The sequence below is a fragment of the Dicentrarchus labrax genome, unplaced genomic scaffold (genome assembly GCF_905237075.1).
Source record: "Dicentrarchus labrax unplaced genomic scaffold, dlabrax2021, whole genome shotgun sequence".
Taxonomy (NCBI): Eukaryota; Metazoa; Chordata; class Actinopteri; family Moronidae; genus Dicentrarchus; species Dicentrarchus labrax.
The window spans coordinates 24,853,692-24,872,920 of record NW_026136720.1 but is presented as its reverse complement, the minus strand read 5'-3'; the positions used below and the strand labels follow the sequence as shown (position 1 = coordinate 24,872,920).

General features: G+C 39.2%; 1 protein-coding gene across 1 annotated transcript in view; it reads left to right on the top strand.

Moving 5' to 3' along the window:
• Nucleotides 1-162: 162 nt before the first annotated feature.
• The window catches only part of hydin (HYDIN axonemal central pair apparatus protein), a 75,489-nt gene continuing 56,422 nt past the window's right edge, over nt 163-19,229 (top strand). Inside the window, 10 exon segments of the mRNA XM_051381606.1 lie at nt 163-259; nt 711-824; nt 1,995-2,120; nt 3,963-4,082; nt 4,396-4,530; nt 6,240-6,439; nt 7,674-7,798; nt 16,493-16,694; nt 17,020-17,197; nt 18,068-18,167. Of these exon segments, the coding sequence (XP_051237566.1) occupies nt 738-824; nt 1,995-2,120; nt 3,963-4,082; nt 4,396-4,530; nt 6,240-6,439; nt 7,674-7,798; nt 16,493-16,694; nt 17,020-17,197; nt 18,068-18,167 (1,273 nt within the window). The 5' untranslated portion in view covers nt 163-259; nt 711-737.

Genomic DNA, 19,229 nt, shown 5'->3' with positions numbered 1-19,229 from the left:
AATATTATATATATATATATATAGAGATAGATATAGATATTCATCCTATGAAATAAGAAACAAACAAATCTACCAGTTTTTGTGAACGTAGCAACCGTTGGCCAACCAGGAAACAGTTTACTGGCAGGTTGCTGAGTGCGTTACCACGGCAACACACCACAACGAAGCGCTCGAGCGCTACTGACTGAATTTCCGAGAGCTTCAGATAACAGATAATGTAACCTTTTATTCAACTTCGGAGTGGTAAAACTTGTTTTTTGTAAGTACAGCACGATAATATGTTCACCAGTTAACTTTAGTGTAACGTTCAGTAACAGAATGGAAGTTGTTAGCCAGGTAGAGCAGATTTTACAGCCTAACGTTAGTGTAACGTTGACATTACAGCGAGTCGACGGGATGTTTGAGGACCTCGGCAATGAGAAATATGATTTCGTCAGAGTGGGCTTATAATAGTGTGTAATATATGTGTATTTCTAATTATAAGTCGTATAATAACATATAAGTTGTCCAGGTTAAAGTAAGTTTAGAATAAATGTCCTCCAAATGTAGCAAAGGGGCTTTGAGGACTTGTTGCACCGTCAAACGTAACGTTAACGTTAGTTAGTAACTGTTATATAACAGAGTATTTGGTGACGAGTAATGGGCACTTAATTAGCTCCGTCCATTGACACTTCTTCTCTTCTCTTCCATGTCCTTTTGCTTTTCTGCAGGTGAATTTGCTTCAGAACACACCCAACATGACAGCCATTCAGTTTCCCTCAAAAAGAAAGTTGCCTCAGCCTCGCAATTATAAAGTTGTTCTTCAGGAGGACGAGCCAAGGAAGGTGAGGATATCTTTGGTTCCCGGCTGAAATTAATCAGACTTTGAAACCAGGTTTTTCTCATGAATTAACAGGGGGGCAATTTCCTGTGACCCACGTTTTGGATATCACCCCATTCTTTTAAAGAAGCTGCTTCTCATGACAGATTGTCCTAATAATTACATTGACTTCTTAACGGGAACAAAAATCAATATCTGACTGCAGTGTTTTCTTGTAAAGACCTCAGCTCAGCAATTTTAGGCCTGCAATCTCTTCTTGGCTGCTCCTGCTTGGTGACAAGAGAAGCAAGTACTTTTACTTGATTTCTCTTCGTTCAAAATGCACATAAAACTAATTATCTGCGCTTACAGGTGATTTTATTGATTTCACGTTTTGTGACAGCTCATTTTTAGTTACATAACAAACCTTGTTTTTCTCATTGTCTGCGTGATAACAAAAGTGAAGTCCAATGCAAACACTAGTCTACTAGTCCATTAGTCTATTGCTGAGCATAATAAAAAAGTTCAAGCATTATATCCCATTCAAAGTTCTGTGGTCTTTTATGTCTGAATTTCTTCACGTAAAAAACAAATGATTACATTTCAGGATAATTTTAGGAATCACCATCTAAAGGTAAGTCAAATTATTTTATGGCCATTTAAGAATAGTGGTTACTCGAGCAACTTTGTTGTCTCTGAATAATAGAACATGTATTATATATACACAACTAACTTGCAACCATTGAATATTGCATATACAATAACACCCCCTTTGCTACATTATTCATTTTGATTTTAAGCTAAAATCCTTTCCTGACCTAATCTTGAAATAGGCTAAGTGCAGTTAGATGTTTCTTTGCTTCTGGTGCACTGATAAAGAGGTGCCAGAGGATTGTGTGGAGATGATATTTACCACAAAATGCTGCAGATAGTCCTCACTGAAGGGGAGAATATTAACATTCTTTGAGCATATAAAATCAGCTCATGTAAATGTTCTTGATGCAGGCGTGCGTATTTGTCATAGCTGACAGCTTTAAGGTGACAGTCCACAGCTCTTGTGCTCATTATATTTTCTCCCATTCCATAAGTGCTAACAGTCTTGTTTGTTGTGGTCCCTCGTCAGTGCTGAATTAAGACACTAGAAACCGGCTATCAGGGCAGTTAACATAATTGCCTGCACCACTGTGTGTTGCAGGTGACTCCATCTGTTTACACCCAGGAGATGTTGCAGTCTACAGAGGAGCGTTTGGCTAACACCAAGGAGGTGCACCCGCCCCGCATCCTGGAACTGCTCGACATGAGCGTGACTACGCATCACAAAGTAAATTCCAGTCAATGTCGTGATACCTCAGTAGCCTAATAACTTTCTAGGCTTTCAATATCCACAAAATACAGCTAGACTTCTATGAAAGAGCAGCCAGAAACAGATGCTTGCAGATGACACAGTGATAGTGAAAGGTTACAGTAGACACTGATCACTAGCAGGGCCTACTGTACAGGTTACAGGTTAAATATGTTATTATTATATACATATATGCACCATCAGTGACAACTGTGACAGTGACAACAGCCTATAGCAAAAGAGAAAAGTCTGCAGACAAGCTTCAGCTGCTGACTTTCATCTTTATGAGAAAACCCTTGGGAGTCCACTATAACATTTGAGTCTCAAAAAATACATTGAAACCTACATTTTATTTTGACAACCTGTCTCCTCACTATAAAGGATGTCTAAGGTATACTGTATAAAACGGCTTCTGTAAAATGTTCCCAGTGTTACTTATACTGTACCTTTGGAGCATTTGTATTGCTCCAGTTGCCAAACTTAGTTCAACAACACTGGCCATATGGACTGAACTAATATATAAATGGCTGAATATGTCTAAATAAAAAGATTCATTGGAAGGATAGACCAGAAAAAAGACGCATTCTAACTCGTCACTATTTCATCATTAATCCTCTGCATACAGAGCATGTGTTCTCTGCTAAGGTCATGTACATTGTACCCAAGCTGCTTCCCCTTAGTCAGCAGGGACTAATTGAGGGACAGAGGGCAACCAATGTGACTGAATGTTCTGTACATTTAGAGTCAAGATTTAACCGGGGGCTTCGAGCAAAAATGCCACCAAAAGTTTGTGAAATGCCTATAAAATTAATAAACGCACCTTCATCATAATTAGGACCCCGCTTTGCATCTCACCCTGTTAAAAAATTTTGTTGACATGTCAAATATGCAAATGGTAATATGAGTAACCTCCACTGTGGGCCACTGCAGGTGATAAGTGGGAGCAAATTATCTCTTAAGGTCATTCTGAAAACCAAAAATTGCACACTTATAATATACAGCAGAGTATTTTTTTCAGTCTATAACTGACAATCATGCAATGATAGAGGTTGGATGAAAATCACTCAGTTGGAGTGAGTTGGAGTGAGTTGGATGGCATATTTTCATTAAAAAAAAATCATAAAAAAAGATTAAAGCAATAGTTCGACATATTGTGAAACATGCTTATTCTCTTCTAGCTGAGGGATGATGTTGGATGAGAAGATTGATACAACTCTCAAGTTTGTCTGTTCAATATGAAGCTTGAGAGCCGGTTAGCTTATTGTAACATTAAGACTGGAAAAGGGGATAACGAGGATAACAAAATCTACCTACTGGCACTTCTAACGCTCACTAATTACCACATTATAACTTGTTTGTTTAATTCTTACAAAAAGTTTAAAAACAATTTGATTGAGCTGTTCTCACCTGTCTTCAAGTCCTCATGGTAAACAAGGCTAACCAGCTACTGGAAGTAGTTTCATATTTAACAGAGAGATAAGAGAGTGGTTGTTGATCTTCTCATCTAATACACATTCAAACCGATAATGAAATAATCCTTATTTCCCAAAATGTCTTACCTTGTGAAAAATAACAATAAGATGTTGTTATTAATAACTTGAAATGTCCTTATCATTATCTATCATTATCGATTCCTTGTAGAAAAAAAAACTTGTTAATTTAATTTACCACACAGTATACCTTATACATTACGTTTGTCAATGCTAATGAGTCCTGTATATGTTGTGTTTTTTAGCAAATACATTTGACTGGTGTTATTTTATACTTTTTGTGTGTGTGTGTGTGTGTGTGTGTGTGTGTGTGCGTGTGTGCGTGTGACAGTCATCCTTGGTGGATATGGATCAGCCGCTTTTACAGCCCTACCCATCTGAGCTGGTATTTCAGAACTTCATTCCACCAGAGACCTACAAGTTGCGTCTACTTCTCTTCAACAATGACAAGGTGTGGGAATGAGTGATGAATAAGTAAATAGTTATACTAATAACATTGTGACAGCTGTGAAACAGAAACAGTCCAAGACAGCTGAAAAGACAACAGGGAAAAGAAAGATTTACAGCATATGTATGTGTGTGTGTGGGGGGGGGGGGGATGATTGGAACCATTCAAGGGGGATTGGAAGAGATTTATCACTGCAAGTTGTACAAGACACCTTCAAGTAATAATGACTGAATTATCTCTTGTGTGTGTTCTTCTTGGCTCTGTGTTTGTTGTTGTGTGGGGTTTTACAAAGTCTGTGTAATTTTTATTTGTCAAGGTTCCACGACAAGTGAAGCTGGAACTGCAGGACTCAGAGTATTTCAGTGTGGACAGCCCAAAGGGTGCAGGTAGCAAGGTTGCACCAGGAATGTCTGCTACTTTCACTGTCTGCTTCACCCCGCAGGAGAAAAAGGTACTGGAGACAGAAGGGAGTCTAATTGCTCCATAAAATAATCATACACAGAAGGCTAGATTCAGGGAGCACAATGAAGTATCAAGGTAACCTGCACTTAGGAGGCTGATATAGAATTTAGATTAGATGATCAGATGAAGCTGTAATCAGACCTGTAGGGAAGCAGAGGATAGGACGTGGGTAAGAATGTGAAATTAGAGAGAAAATACTTTAAGTAAGCACTCCTACTGAAGACAATAATACAGCAAAATACATAGATTAAATAGATAGTATGACATAAATGATTACTTACTTACTTTCCATTCAAAATTTGTGCAGAAATCCCTGGCTACGGCTAAGTCAGAGTCAGAAGGTTAAGGGTCAGGCATTAGGTTACACCAGCACTTCCTTTTGTTGTCTCTTTTACTGATACTGTGGGTGAAAGTGAAACGTGATAAGCAAAGGTCAGCATTAAATGTAGCAACATTATATTAAAGGTAACATAATCCCTCATGTGTGTCATGGCTGTTTTACAGTGGTCCTCACATGTTTTTAGTCTTGCTTGCAGTGCTCCACAGTATGATGTGAAATATCTGAAATATCTTAACAACTATTGAATTGATTGCTGTGAAATTTGGTTCAAAAATTCATGGTCCCCATAAGATGAATCCTAATGGCTTTGGTGATCCCCTGATATTCTAGCTCTTCCATGAGGTTAAATACTCAAATACTACTAATTTATTACCCAAAACTAATGATGTTCTCATCAGCCTCAGCTTTACTTTGTGTTTAAGGCTAATTAACAAATGTTAGCATCCTAACATGCTAAACTAGAGGTGAAACATTATACCTGCAAAACGTCATCATACTAGTATTGTCATTTTGAGCATGCTGATGTGAACATCTAGCTTAAAACATCACTTCACAGAGCCCCTAGCATGCCTGTAGACTCTTTGTTATTACAGGTTATAGCTTGCTAAGGGTTGTACACACATTATATTAGGAATTAGTAAAAACAATGGTTTTGTACGGAAGCGTATTGCATTCACTTGAACATTTATTTTTTGTTTTCGGAGTAATTATTTGTGTTTTTCTGAGTAATTTATTTTTTGTTTCTGTTTTTCAGACTAATTTTTTTCTGAGTTTAGAGAGCATTTTAAACAATAGACGCATTTATTCCTTTATTGAGAGCTCGATTTTGGAAACAAACATGACCGGCTTGTTTAGTTCAATCAAGTTTTACTTTGATCTGGGTTTAAGACACTGGGATATAGTCCTGTCTTTAAGTCATATAGATGGTATTATCATTAGTTTGTCGACTCTACGCAGGCACCTGAGGACTTTGGGAGTCACTCGAGGTTGGAGGTTCTCGCAGAAGTTCGAAGTATCCCGATAATTCAGAAAAAAAATTACTCCGAAAAACAGAAAAAAATTTACTTAGAAAAACAGGGGAAAAAATTAGTCAGAAAAACAGAACAAAATATTAGAAATAAGTAAGAGGTTTTTTTTCAAGTGAATGCAATACGCTTCCGTAGTTTTGTACCTAAGTAAAAAACAAAAATCATAATGTGTGTGTGTGTGTGTGTGTGTGTGTGCATGAGTGTGTGCTTGTGCTTGTGTATCCATCCAGGCCTAACACTAAGGACATGCAGGTGGCAGAATCTAACAGATATTTCAATAATATATGGAGCTTGAGTGATTAACACATTTTTTTCATTTTGTCCATCTAGGACTACCACCACAGACTGATTTTTGTGACAGAGAGAGAACGGTTTGAGGTCCCGATCCGTGCCATCGGTCCGCGTGCCGTTCTTGACTTTCGTGATGAGTTCCATATACCCGCCTGTCCGGTGAAAGCCTCCACAGAGAAGACTCACCTAGTCCGCAACGTAGGAAACAGCAAGGCCAAGTTCACGCTTCACACACAGAGGTGAGAGTATTATGGTTGACTCTACAGCAGATAGTTTCAGTCTTAAAGGCCATTATGAAATACCCAATAAATAAACTCACAGTTTTTATTCGTCAATGCACTAACCCAGAATCACAACTTGACAGCAAACATTTTGCTTAAAAACCTTTTCAAGAACTATATTACTGGACTTGGTGAGAGGTACATATTATATTAACATCTACAGTAATTACTATCAGTTACAATTAATAAGATTATATCTGGCATTATTTGGAGTAAGAAACCACCTCGTATTGGAATTTTTAAAAAGACCTAGATCAGTGGGTGGTATGGCTTTACCATATTTCCAGTTCTACTATTGGGCTGGTAACCCTTTGGCATACTTCTTCAATCCTTCACCAACGATGGGGCCACTGACTTGGTGCAGATTGAGATAGAGGCCTGCCTGCTAACATCCCTCCCAGCTTTGCTGTATTCGGCAAAGCCTATCACTCTTCCACTTCCACTGCCCCCTTAGTTCGTCAGTCTGTACGTATATTGGCTCAGGTGCAGAAATATTTTGGCTGGCAGGCTGGTTTGCTCTGTGCCCCGAATCAACCAATCAACCCCAAATCATCAGCCCTGTGTGCTCCAGTGTGCTAGTGGAGGGTAGAAGAGAAGTTTTCAGTGTTTCAGTGTTTTTTGTGAGGTACAGCAAGCATGTAACTCAAATCATGTAACTGATGTCTTTTTTAGATTTTGGTATGAAAAGTGGCCAGATGTGGCCAGGGATTGCTGCTTGAAGCTGCCTCTTGTTCTGGGTTTTGCTCCGTTATCATCAAATATAGACTTCTCATCAATATTTGCATGGCCTGATTCAAATCAAGGTGGCACACAGGCTTCATCCGTCTGTCTGTCTAAAGACATAATCTCATCGAAGTGTCCATCGGTTGAATGATGATGCTTGTAATATAAATGTAAAAACTCACCTGCAACACTTTCTATATTTTTGATGTTCAATCCAAGATCCTTGAAAAACCAGTAGATCCAAAGCCTCTTGCAGTCATCCAGTGTTATCTGATGTGTGGACATTGCCTATGATTGTTTTGGTGTAGTTGTTGTTTGCTAGTTATTTTATTTTTTCATTTTGTTTGTCTGTTTCCTTGAAAAAAATGTTTTTCCTTTGCTTCTGCATACATAATGTTTATTCCTTTTTTTAATTGTGAAAACTATTCAACGTCTGTTCTTCTACCTTGTGAATTGTATTTTATTCCAGGCCTTTCTCAGTGACTCCCTCCTCTGGGACTCTTGGTGTAGGCGAGAGCATGCAGGTGACTGTGAATTTCAACCCCATGACCATAGGAGACCATAGCCAGGACCTGCTTCTGCACTACCACACTGGTGAGAAAATGTCAGGCCTCTGAACACAAACGAAACTATGAGCAAGCTAGTGACACAAATAACAAATCACTAGTAACTAGCACATTTAAGAAACTAACTTCAGGTATACTCTAAATGTCTCCATAGAAAAGAAGTGGTGAGTTTTTGTGAGAATGTGTTCCTCTGTCTGTACATATATTCAATCAAAACCTGACATTTGTATCAATATAATTATAATTTTCTTTGGTAACATAAAAATATGGACAAGCAAACAGGAACCCACACAGTGAGACTTCTTACTATGAAAGAACAGAGAGAGGTCTCACCTCAACAAAGTACATTGTCTCATTACATCTGTTATGGTCTGGCACACACATGCACAAACAACAAACATACACACGGATGGGAGCAAACATTTTCTACAGAAGTCTACACAAAAAGAGTTTGCATAATCAGCAGTGTCAAATGGGGTGGAACTAAAAGGATGAATGTGTTTACTATAATCACTGAGGTAAACGCCATAATGAGATTCTCTTTCTGCAGCAACGGTGACCCTGAAGCAGAACAGGGCTGCTGAACAGGACTTACACCCCACACACGCAAAATAATGGTTACTGTAATTTTCTCAGTGCAGTTCAGAGTTTGATGATAACACTGGCATTCACTTTATTTATTTAAAGCTTTATATAAGAAGCCAGTTTCTTCCATTCTCTACTTTAAATATTATTATTAATAATTATTAAGACACATTAATATTATAGCAGTGTTTGTGTTTCACAGTGTCGGTGCCACATATGCAGCCCTTATCAGTGTTTTCCATCCACAGACCTATTTGTAGCATCCCAGCACAAATAGATTTGCAGTCCTATTAACTCTGCATTGTCTCCTTTCTAATTGTGTTCTTTTTGCTGCTGAATTTAAACCCAGTATGTTGTGTGTACGACTGTATTTACTCCTATGAATATGGTTGGTTTTGGATTTAGAAAGATACTTTAACCTGGATGTAGGTGATGAGTAGATACTAACAAGGTACTTAGAAGCTTGTGTGTGTGTGTGTGTGTGTGTGTGTGTGTGTGTGTGTGTTTGTGAATGCTTGGGGCCGTGAAGTCAAAGGTGACATAAGCGATGGTAATGAGAGGAGAATCGACAATTCTTTAGAGAGTTGGGCTGCGAACAGAATGGGGATTTCGACCATGATGGCTGTGACGTATTGTATTTACTGCTCAGTGCAGCATTCCCTGAGGGCCTGTTATCTTGCCTCTCCTCTGTCTCAGCTCTGATTTCTTCTCAAAATGCATCTTAATGGGCATTCACTAACCCCCACTAACTCTCTGTCTCTGCATAGTACAGTGTTGGATTTGAAAATTGGACAGACTGACTCCACCTTTTGCAAATCACTACTCAAAGCTTGATTATTTGCATAGTAAAGCCCACAAAAACAGATGACTACCACTGCTTTTACAACATGGCAGACACTATAATGACAGTTTAGGTATCTCTAGTGGTAATAAAACAATTGAAGTAAAAGTTATATGAATAACTTAACAAAACAGCTTGTTATATATTATGTTAGTTCTACTGCAGGGACTCAGCTCAGTGCAGTAAATTAATGAATCATTCATCCTCTGTTCTTTTAAAGTATTCATTTTAAAAATTGTATTTTATATTATACCATTGCTTGATAAATGCTTGTTTTAATGACAACTGATTGCTTTCCAAATTTGTGGAGGGGGTTTGGAGTGGGGGATATAAATAGCCAAAGAGAGACAGGAAAGGAGAGAGAAAGGGGATCCTGTGCTGCAATCAAACCACTATGATAAGGACTCAGCCTTAGTACATGGTGCACACGCTCTACCAGGTGATCTACCATGGTGCCCACAAATGAATGTTTTTGTGATAAATCTGCTCATTTGTGATCATCTGGCAGTGTTCTTTGAGTAATTCATTCATTTTTTTTAGGGTTGCCTTGGTTGCATGCACAATTAGCCAGACTCTATAACATCAAAGGTAAAATGAGGAAGCTTTTAACTTTTCCTGTGGACACACAAGGGGATCAATTAGAGGTAAAAGGAAAAAGTTGCTGGAAAACATTGGTACATTGGAAGAGATGATTTAACCGGGGCTTAGTGTGTTGAAAATGTTTCTTAACCCCGTTTTCGAACATCCTACACTAATTTAGTGAATGGTTTAGAAAAATTATGTTTTTTTTTTTTACACTTTGCTGGATGGCAAACATTTAATGGCTTCTTTTCAATGAAGAACTTCTGCTTACAGTAAATTGTACACTGTAGTTTGTTATGATGAGCAAAAGTCTCACTTTTTTTTTCTCACATTAGTAGCTGAAAATAGTAATGGCAAACATGACTGGCTAGGTTGATTAACCACGGGGATGCTTCAATCAAAACCAAATCAGCCTTACTCATGAGCCAAGCCAGCCACATCAAAGTTTCCTCTAAAGCTAATTTCAGCTACACAGCTCCCTAAAAGATTTCTAAGTAGAAAAATCCCATGGTGTTAAACAAATACAGTACAACAGCTGTGCACCATGCAGAGTAAAGGAGTTGAGTTCACTCTTGTTAGCTATGCATCACCTGGGTGGATATTCCCCCATGCCTTACCCCCATTTTTCCAGAGAAGCACCGTGTGTGTGACCAGACTAATTGGGAAATTACGGGAATAAAGTCATAATATTAGGTCTACGAGAATAAAGTAATTATATTACGAGAAAAAAGTTGTAATGTTACGGGAATAAAGTAGTAATAATATGAGAATAATGTAATAATAATGAAGAAATGTTTTAATGAGAAAAAAGCTTCGATTGAGTTATCAAGATCTGACGTGACCAGTTCAACCAAGCAGCAGCCTCAGCCTGAGCCCAGCAGTTGCTGTTTGTCTCAGTCGTACCGTACAGTCAACAGGTTAGCTGATGTATAGATAATTTCGTCCTTAAACAGTTTTGCCGGCTGAGCCAACAGGCTGACAGTTCTCATAAAGTTACGACTTTATTCTCGTAATATTACGACTTTATTCTCGTAATGTTACGACTTTATTCTCGTAGACCTAATATTATGACTTTATTCTTGTAATTTCCCCCCAAAAATGGGATGTATGTGAGGGAAAATTCAGTTGCATGCTGACACGACAATCATTCTGTCATCAGTAGTATTCCTGAAAATCTACCACGGCAAAGTCACCTTGTGAAAAAACTGCCTGTTTATGAGTGGATAATGGTGGATAAGAGCTGAACTGTTCTGGCTTTGGATTAATTTTCATCCATTTTTAGTTTGTCATTTGTTTTATTTTGATGCCGTTCCCCAGAGCAGAGAGATACCTTATGTATAGCTCTTTGATGATTATTGTTTTGAGTAAAAAACCTCAGGATCTATACAAAAAAAATCCTTTTTTGTGTTTTGTGAAAGGGTTTATTATTTTTTACCTGTGTGTGTGACTTTAAAAGAGCAGGGGTTCTGTGTAGCTACGTAAACAGGCGGGTCTGCTGAAGGAGTGGCGCTCAGTGGCATTAAGCTTTTATAATGGGAGGGCCAGCCCAGGTCCCGAACACCACTTACAGCCCATCAAGAGACTATCATTTTTAATTTAGCACCTTTCCCTGTCTCCCTCGCGCTCATGTATGTTTCAGGTCAGCATGCAGCAAAAGGCTTTGCTCTGCTGAGGGGCCATTGGAGACTTCAGCTTAAGCTGGCTGACGTAGCCTGCGTGTGTGTTGCATTTCAATTTGCATGAACACCATAGTAGTTAACACAGCATACACACTGCATCTTTATTTGTCAGTTAAAAGCCAGTGCAGCTTTGAAAAATAATAGTTTGCTCAGCCTGCTTGTTTTCCATCATGGTGTGTTAGAAATGTCTTGCTCTGTCTTAAAAGTGAGTAGAGTCTGTGTGCTGCTCCAATAACCCTAAATCCCTCCCACCCTCCATCACACACACACACACACACACACACACACACACACACACCCCTCTCCTCTGTCACTGCTGCTGATTTAAATGAAAAGACGGACAGCTCTTAGGGAGTACTGAGGCATCTGCTTTGACAGGGCGATTGCGCCGAGGGGACTTCAGCACAGCAGCCTTTTACAAAAGCAGGACACACACAAACGAACAGGAAGCAGCTGCACATAAACAAACACACACGCCCAAAATGTAAGTCCAAGCATGTGTGTCCACGCACATACTGCAGAGCTGCTGTTTGTGCTGCAATCAAAGGTAACGGAAGGGGTTCAGAAGTTCTCTCGCAGTGTACATAGAGAAATTATGGGAAGAGAAAGCGAGCGGGGGGGAAGATGGGTTGGTGGACAGTGATGATGAAAGCTTAGCAATAAGCTGCAGCTCTCCCTGCCTGTCAGCTGCTGTCATAGCATCCGCATGCTGGGAGATAATTGCTTTTCTCTCTGCATTCCCCAACTCTTCTTTCTCTCTCCCTTATTTCCTTCTATCACTCATCCTTTATGTTTTCTTTTCTCTCTTCTCCATCCGATGATATCGCACAGCTTGGTAGCCTCTCTAGCAGAATGAAAAAAAGACCTGGCCTTCCTGTGGAACTCTTTCAGGCTTTTTTGTATTCCCTCTTTCTGCCTCTGGTTACACGATAGAAATATCATTGATAATTAGTGTGTTGGACGCAAACTTGAGCACTCGTTGCATTCTAATATGTGTTTTTACTTTAGGGCCTGCATGGTCATTGTATAGATTTAACCAGCCCTCATTCTTCACAGGGTCAGTTTGTTGTCGATGGATCTAAAAGCTAAATAAGTCACATTGGTAGAGTTTTTTTACTGCTGGGACTCAAAGAGGTATCTCAAGTCCCAATTAATCACATCGGCTCACTCGTGTTCAAACGCAGGCATAGATGGATTAAAAGCTCTTCTATGCGGGCAGCATTGAGCAGGACTTGGAACCTAATGGGGTGGCTTATCTTATGAAAATGCAACACATTTGCTTATTATTGTGGAAGATAAATCTCCAGGAAACACAGTGCTTTGGTTGATTCATCATTGAGTCTTACTCCTCTCTTTCTTTGGAACAGTCACTTGTTTGTCTGATTCCCTTTCTCTTGTTTTTTGTTTGATAGTGGGAAGATTCTCATGAAGTGTAGTTTCTTCATTGATTTGCTTGTCTGGTGTTATGGGCCAGTTTAGTTGAAAAAAAGATCCTTGATCTCTGGTAGACTCTCATGGTTAAGTAAATGTTGAAGGAAACAAAAGAAAACAGTGTAACTAAAGTTGATTAGAACAATTAATAACTACCTTTCGAGTGATTTACAGAAAGATCTCTGGTTTAAGAGTTTAAGTACAATTTAGTTGTTGGCTGTGGGTCATTGTGAGACTAGTTCTACACATTCTCCACCTATAGGAAAGGAAGCTAATAGCACTAGCAGTTACAGTTGCAGTTTTTGTCGATTTTTGCAATTCAGTTTTTTTTTTCTTTAGGCAAACCCATAATGCATATACATAAAGCATTATTTTGAATCTGACCAATACAAGTTGCTGCTGCACAGCTAAAATACAGAATGGCTGGGATAACAAGTTAGTGTTGTGTGGCTTGGTCCAATCCACTTTGTTTGTTTCCCATTTAGAGAGCCATGGCTGTGTGCTTTTTCAGCACGCACACAAAGATAACAGACTGTGAGGCTTTATTTGCTGATTGGATTAGAATTACGTTCATGATTTTCTTACCCCACCTTTAATAATCAAATTGAGGGATCTTATTAAAAAAGTTTGTTTGTGGTAAAAAAAATACATGTCGACCTCTATGCTTTCATTAGATTTCTGACCAAATATCAAAAATCTCTATCTTAAAAATCTCCATCTGTATCGGTTTAAAAAATACAATATCGGCTATATAGAACATTTTTTAAGCTAACTAATATAAAGAAGTGACACAATCATATAATATATATATCATCCATTTACAAAAATTCAACCAAAACAGGAAGTACAAAATGTCTCTAATTTCTGAGAAAAAGCCAAAGACATTCCCCAAACAACCACAAACAAACAAATCAATAAATAAGCTGCTAGTTTATTTGTGTGCATGTTTTTCATGTGCATGCATGAGGTTCACATTGTTAGCTGTCACTTGTTAGTTAAAATAAAATAAACAACCATAATGAAACACCATTCTGCCACATGGCTCTTAATTACTCATTTTCAGCATGTGGTAAAACACCAAATGTTAGCTTGTAAAGAGCTAATAAATGTATTTATAATTTATTTCAGTAGCTATAAACAACATTAACAGTAGCTATAAAAACCCTCATTGACTGCAGTCAAAATTACTGAGCCCTGTTCTTTTTTTTCCTGACGTTTCTACATGGAGAAGAAAGTGTTGGTTTCCAAGCCATAAGTTGGAGTGGAACTGCAGCCCTGAACCTGCTGGCACTGCAGTAATGCAATTTGATAATATGTGCTGTGTCTAGTTTTGGATGCTTTGTGTCTATGACACTGTGTCCTTGTTTATTTAATCATTGTTGGACTCACATCTGTTCACTAATGCCATTTCAGATATCAAAATCTTTGCACAGTTAAACCAGAGTCAAGTTTCTAATCCCCAGCCAAGAGCAGGAGTCCATTCACCATCCTGCGGAACAATCATCAATCATTTGTTGAATAAATCTGCATTCCTAGAGCACTTGTAACTCATTCCTTTCACTCCGAATTAGAAGCATAAAGTAGTTAATGGGTAGTCTCTGTGATTGTTTTGGCTAGAGACAAGCTTTGAAAAGTACAACAACATCATCAAAATGAAATACCCATTAGACTCATTGAGTTTCACTGCTTGGGAATGAGAAAATCCTCCATGTCTCTCTGATTCCAGTTTGATTTCAGTGCTCATTCATTTTTAATTGATCAAGGTATCTTGTTACCATCCACGCTAGGGAAATGTCATATCAAAGAAATAATGAACAACCAGAAACACATGGAGAAGAGAAACCTGTGGAGCTGAGAGCCCAGAAATTCAGTAATCAGAATTTAGACATTCTGTAGGTTGTATCCAAAAGAGTTCCCTGTGTGTGTTGAGTTGGACTTAATTATAGACGTTTGTCCTTATTTGAAAAATATAACCTCTGAAGGTATACAAATAAAAATAATCTCAGAATAAGCAGTGTGTTTCTACAGACTCCTGTCCTGATTTGAATGTAAACAAACACTCTACTAAATTTACATGACACCTTGTTCTTTGTGGCTTTAAACAAAACCTTGTTTTGCATCTTATTTTTGCTACTGGTTATTGTAGCTTTCTGCCACTATTGGATGTATGCTTAATGTGATGGTGGCACCCTGTTACTAGAGAGTCAATAGATGTCCCATTAACCTTTAAGGGCTTTGTCTTTTGTGGTTTTTGAAATCATATTGTGTTGTGCTAGGAAGTCATATTTACCTCATGTCCTTCATATGTATTTCAGCATGATGTATTTCACATTACTTCAACTCAAAAGGGCCTTGGCACCATAATAAAGTCAGTTGTTCTGGATGCCAGGTTTCCAGGATATTTTGAGAGCCATTTTAATCTCTCTGCGAGACTCCTTTTGATCCGGATCCAGTCTTTCAAAGCTATACTTTGCAGTATGTCCTTGACTCCACTGTGAGTTCTGCTCTATCAACTGCCCACATTAGGCCTGAGACTCCCAGAGGAACAGCAGTGGCTGCTCAGTGGATAGAATGTTGTTGTGCTGGGCAACACCCCACTGAGTAAATGTGTGTACAGTATATCAGTGTGTAAGTGTGCACCCCCCCATGCAACTACACCTTGAGGGCAATGGTTTAATTAAGAACTAGCTCCAAGTCAACTTGCTTGTTAAATATAGTGAAAAATATATATCTGAGCCCTTTTAAGGCAAAGAAAAAGGACAAAACAGTCTCGAAGACTAGTGTTGGACATCTCAGACTGAGACTTTTATAGATAAGTTGTCACACAAAATCACACTGCTACATTATAGTCTGTGGGTTAATGGCTCTCATTTTGGAACGTGTCAACTAAATCACCAGGCATGCACATTTTGCATAAAATAGGCACAAAGGCCACCAGCCTGAACACATCCTATTTATGACAATGAAGGGAAGATTTGGACATCATGTCTAGAGTTGTTTTGGAGAAGATGAGGGAGCAGGGTCTGTTTTCCTGAAGCCTCAATATGTCTTTTATCTTTTGAGTGCTTCGCTTCATAATATATGAACTATAGCTACATACCTGCATCAGTTCAGTTCAGAATTGTATTATTTACAAAGTTTACATTTACATGCATTAAATAATCCCTACTTTGCTATACACGAATAGGCAATATTGTAGTAAAGTAATAAACCTGGCCTATGCTACTGTCATCAGTCATAATGATGGTACATGGTTTAAAAAGTCTGAGAATCACTGACATAGATTGTCTGTGTTGCTGAAGAATAAATATATACACTGCAAAAAAGCTTTCCACCTTAAAAAAAAGTGGAATATGTGCCCCAAGTGTCCCAAGTGAAATCTGTTCCAATGCAAATATATTAATAACAATATGTCTGTTACTTCAACAAATATGAAAAAAAGGAAATCTCTCTATTTCAACACAGATTCTGCCTTTACTGGTAACTGCATTAATGGATTGTGTGTTGACTGATTTTTGGATGGTTGAAATATATGAAGAAAACAGTGTCTCCTCACTTAGCTGCTTCTGTATTTGTCTGCTTGTTCTACATGTCTTCCACCCAGGTGAAGATGTGTACATCAGCTTGTATGGTACTTGTGAGGAACTGAATGTCTATCTTGAGCCTGATCCTGTCCTGTTGAAGAAGACTTACATTTCCCTAGCCACCGCACATACAGTGTCACTCACCAACACGAGTGATATCACTCTCCAGTACTGTTGGACGACGTGGCCCAGCCTGAAAGAGGAGGCCCTGAGCTTATTGAGGTATGTATGTATGCACAAACCAAAATGATTTAATTCAGAATATGCAGGACTGGGGTTTTGATAAGATTCTTTTTTTAGAGGCTGTATAAGCTTCCCCTCTCACTCTCACTGTGCACATGTAGCAAGTACAATTACCTGCTGTGTTTTTTTTTTTCTTTACCACAGCATGTGTTGCCAGAAATAGCTCATGTCCATCACTTTCTTTCTGTCAGCAACTCCTTATTCTTCTCTCTGCCTCTTTTTCTCTCTGACCCTCCTTGTTTCTCGCTTTATTTTTTTTTACCTTTCACCTCCCCTCCCTTCCTCCCTTCCTCCCTTCCTCCAGGGAGAGCTCAGTGTTCCAGCAAGAGGAGAAGGAGCAGTTGCGTTTTCAATGTGAGTCCAACCCGACAGCGATCCATAGCCACCCGCTGCTGTCCAGAGCCCTGCAGGAACGCAGAAGACAGGCTGTGAAGGACCACATCCTGGCCCTCTCACACAGCTGCATAACTGTGGAACCAGCGGTGTGTTTGTGTGTGTCTGTGCTATGTTTTGTCCAGTATCTCTCGACCAACTAATTGTTGGTCTGCATCCAACCTATGGATTTGCAGCCACGTTTGTCTCTTTTTTGAGACTATGCTGCAGAGTTAATAACTTCTTATGGTGCAGGGAGTCAGTAGCCAAAGACACCTGAGCAGGTTGGGTTCTTACGTTGAAGGACACTACATGCTATGCCACCTACGACTGTAAGGACAGAAATGAGGATCTGTTGTGGATCCCCCCAAAAGATCAGATCTGTGATTAGATCTGTTGCAAAGAGGATTCTTCTCTGTGGTTTACATCTAAATCCTGTCTGACTCCTCAGTGACAGGAGGGTCACAGACTGGGCTCTTTTTGCCCAGGGACCTTCAGGTAGCCTGACCTGTTCTGACACCACCTTCCCTTTTTTCTGCCAGTGTCTCCTCTGCTCAACTCAGCCTGGTTCCCTGGCCAAAGGCAGGAGGGAGACACATAAAGAGTGGGGGAGAGAGAGCAAACAGGCTTTAGGCCAGTCACAAACTTTGAGAGGGTATTTGAGAGAAATGGTCAGCAGTTTACACACCCAGCCACCCACCCACACACACACAGGTATTAGTAGGACAGTTAGTGTGTGCAGAGTGGAGGCGGATAGAAGAACCAATCAACTCCCACATTGTTTTCTACTCTGAAATGATTGCAGTTAGACTTCCATATAAAAAAACGTCCATCATAAACAAACGTTTTATGATCCTCAAACCCATCTATTTTTCTGTGTGAGAGAATATGCATTTACAATGTGTGTGGATGTCTGCTGTATATCCTTAAAGTAAAATAACCAATTGTTTTTCTTCTTGTCTTTACGTTACATGGCTCAGGAGGGTGAAATATGGCCCAACACCACAGCACAGTTCATCATTGTCTTCAAGCCTGAGGAGGCCAAACTGTACCAGCAAACCATACATTGTGATGTCACAGGTCAGTTACAACACTGATTTAGGGGTGCCCTGGCAGCTCACCTGGTAGAGATGGTGCCCCATGTGCAAGCCATGGGTCAAGTCTGACCTGTTGCCCATTAGCAGTGTCATCAACTTTCTCTCTTCCTATTTCCTGTCCATCTTGAGCTGTCCTATATAATAAAGGCAAAAAGCCTAAAAGATATCTTTTATGGGAGATGTAGTTTTTTCTGTGGTCACAAAGTTGTCTTAGAATATGGAAAGTAAACCCCAGGAAGACACCAGTGTTTTCAAAAAGACCACTGAAAGAAATCCTGACTGAGAGATTGCATTGAGTTACAGAAGCTAGTGGAACAGAGGCTAGGGCACGACGTCATGACTGTGGGATTGCCAACGGTTGGACAGCTTAACCTCTGCAACTGGCCACTAGCAGCATGAACAACCATATTTTTTCTGCAATGTACAGACATGCAGACATGCTTGTATACATAATCCATAATACATTTGCAGTTATGACAAATGCAGGTTAGGTTGATGGTCAAGCTAATAATGTGTATTAAGGCTTACATTCACAGCAATTGTATAGCGATGCTTAACTCAAAGTATAGCTTGTGTCTTGAACTAAAACCCTCTTAGAACCAGAGGATAACTCTTTTCTTTTGTTTGTTCTCCAACACCTTGGAATTGATTGTTTTAACAACTTCAAGCAGACTGTACACTCCTGGTGTAAATCAATAGCTTTAGCTTTCTCATAAAAGATTCTCCTTTCCTCAGTGGGTTGCTGCAGACAAAGGTTAGACAGACAAGTCTGGGTAGCAAACCGTGTCTGTCTGTTTGTTTATTGTCAGAGGACAACTGCTCCTCTCTGCTATGTCTCTTTTATGTTCCCCTTCTCCTTCAGTGTATGATATCCACAATCAAACTTGGTTGAAGCACCACCAGTTGAAGAACCCCTAAATCTGCCTAAATGCTTTCACCACTGGACGTCTCATTGCCACTTAATTTAATTTTCATAATTGACCATGCAGTCATGCGGTCCCAATATATTCATCTTAGCCCAGTGGTAGTAAAAGGTTGTTGGGAA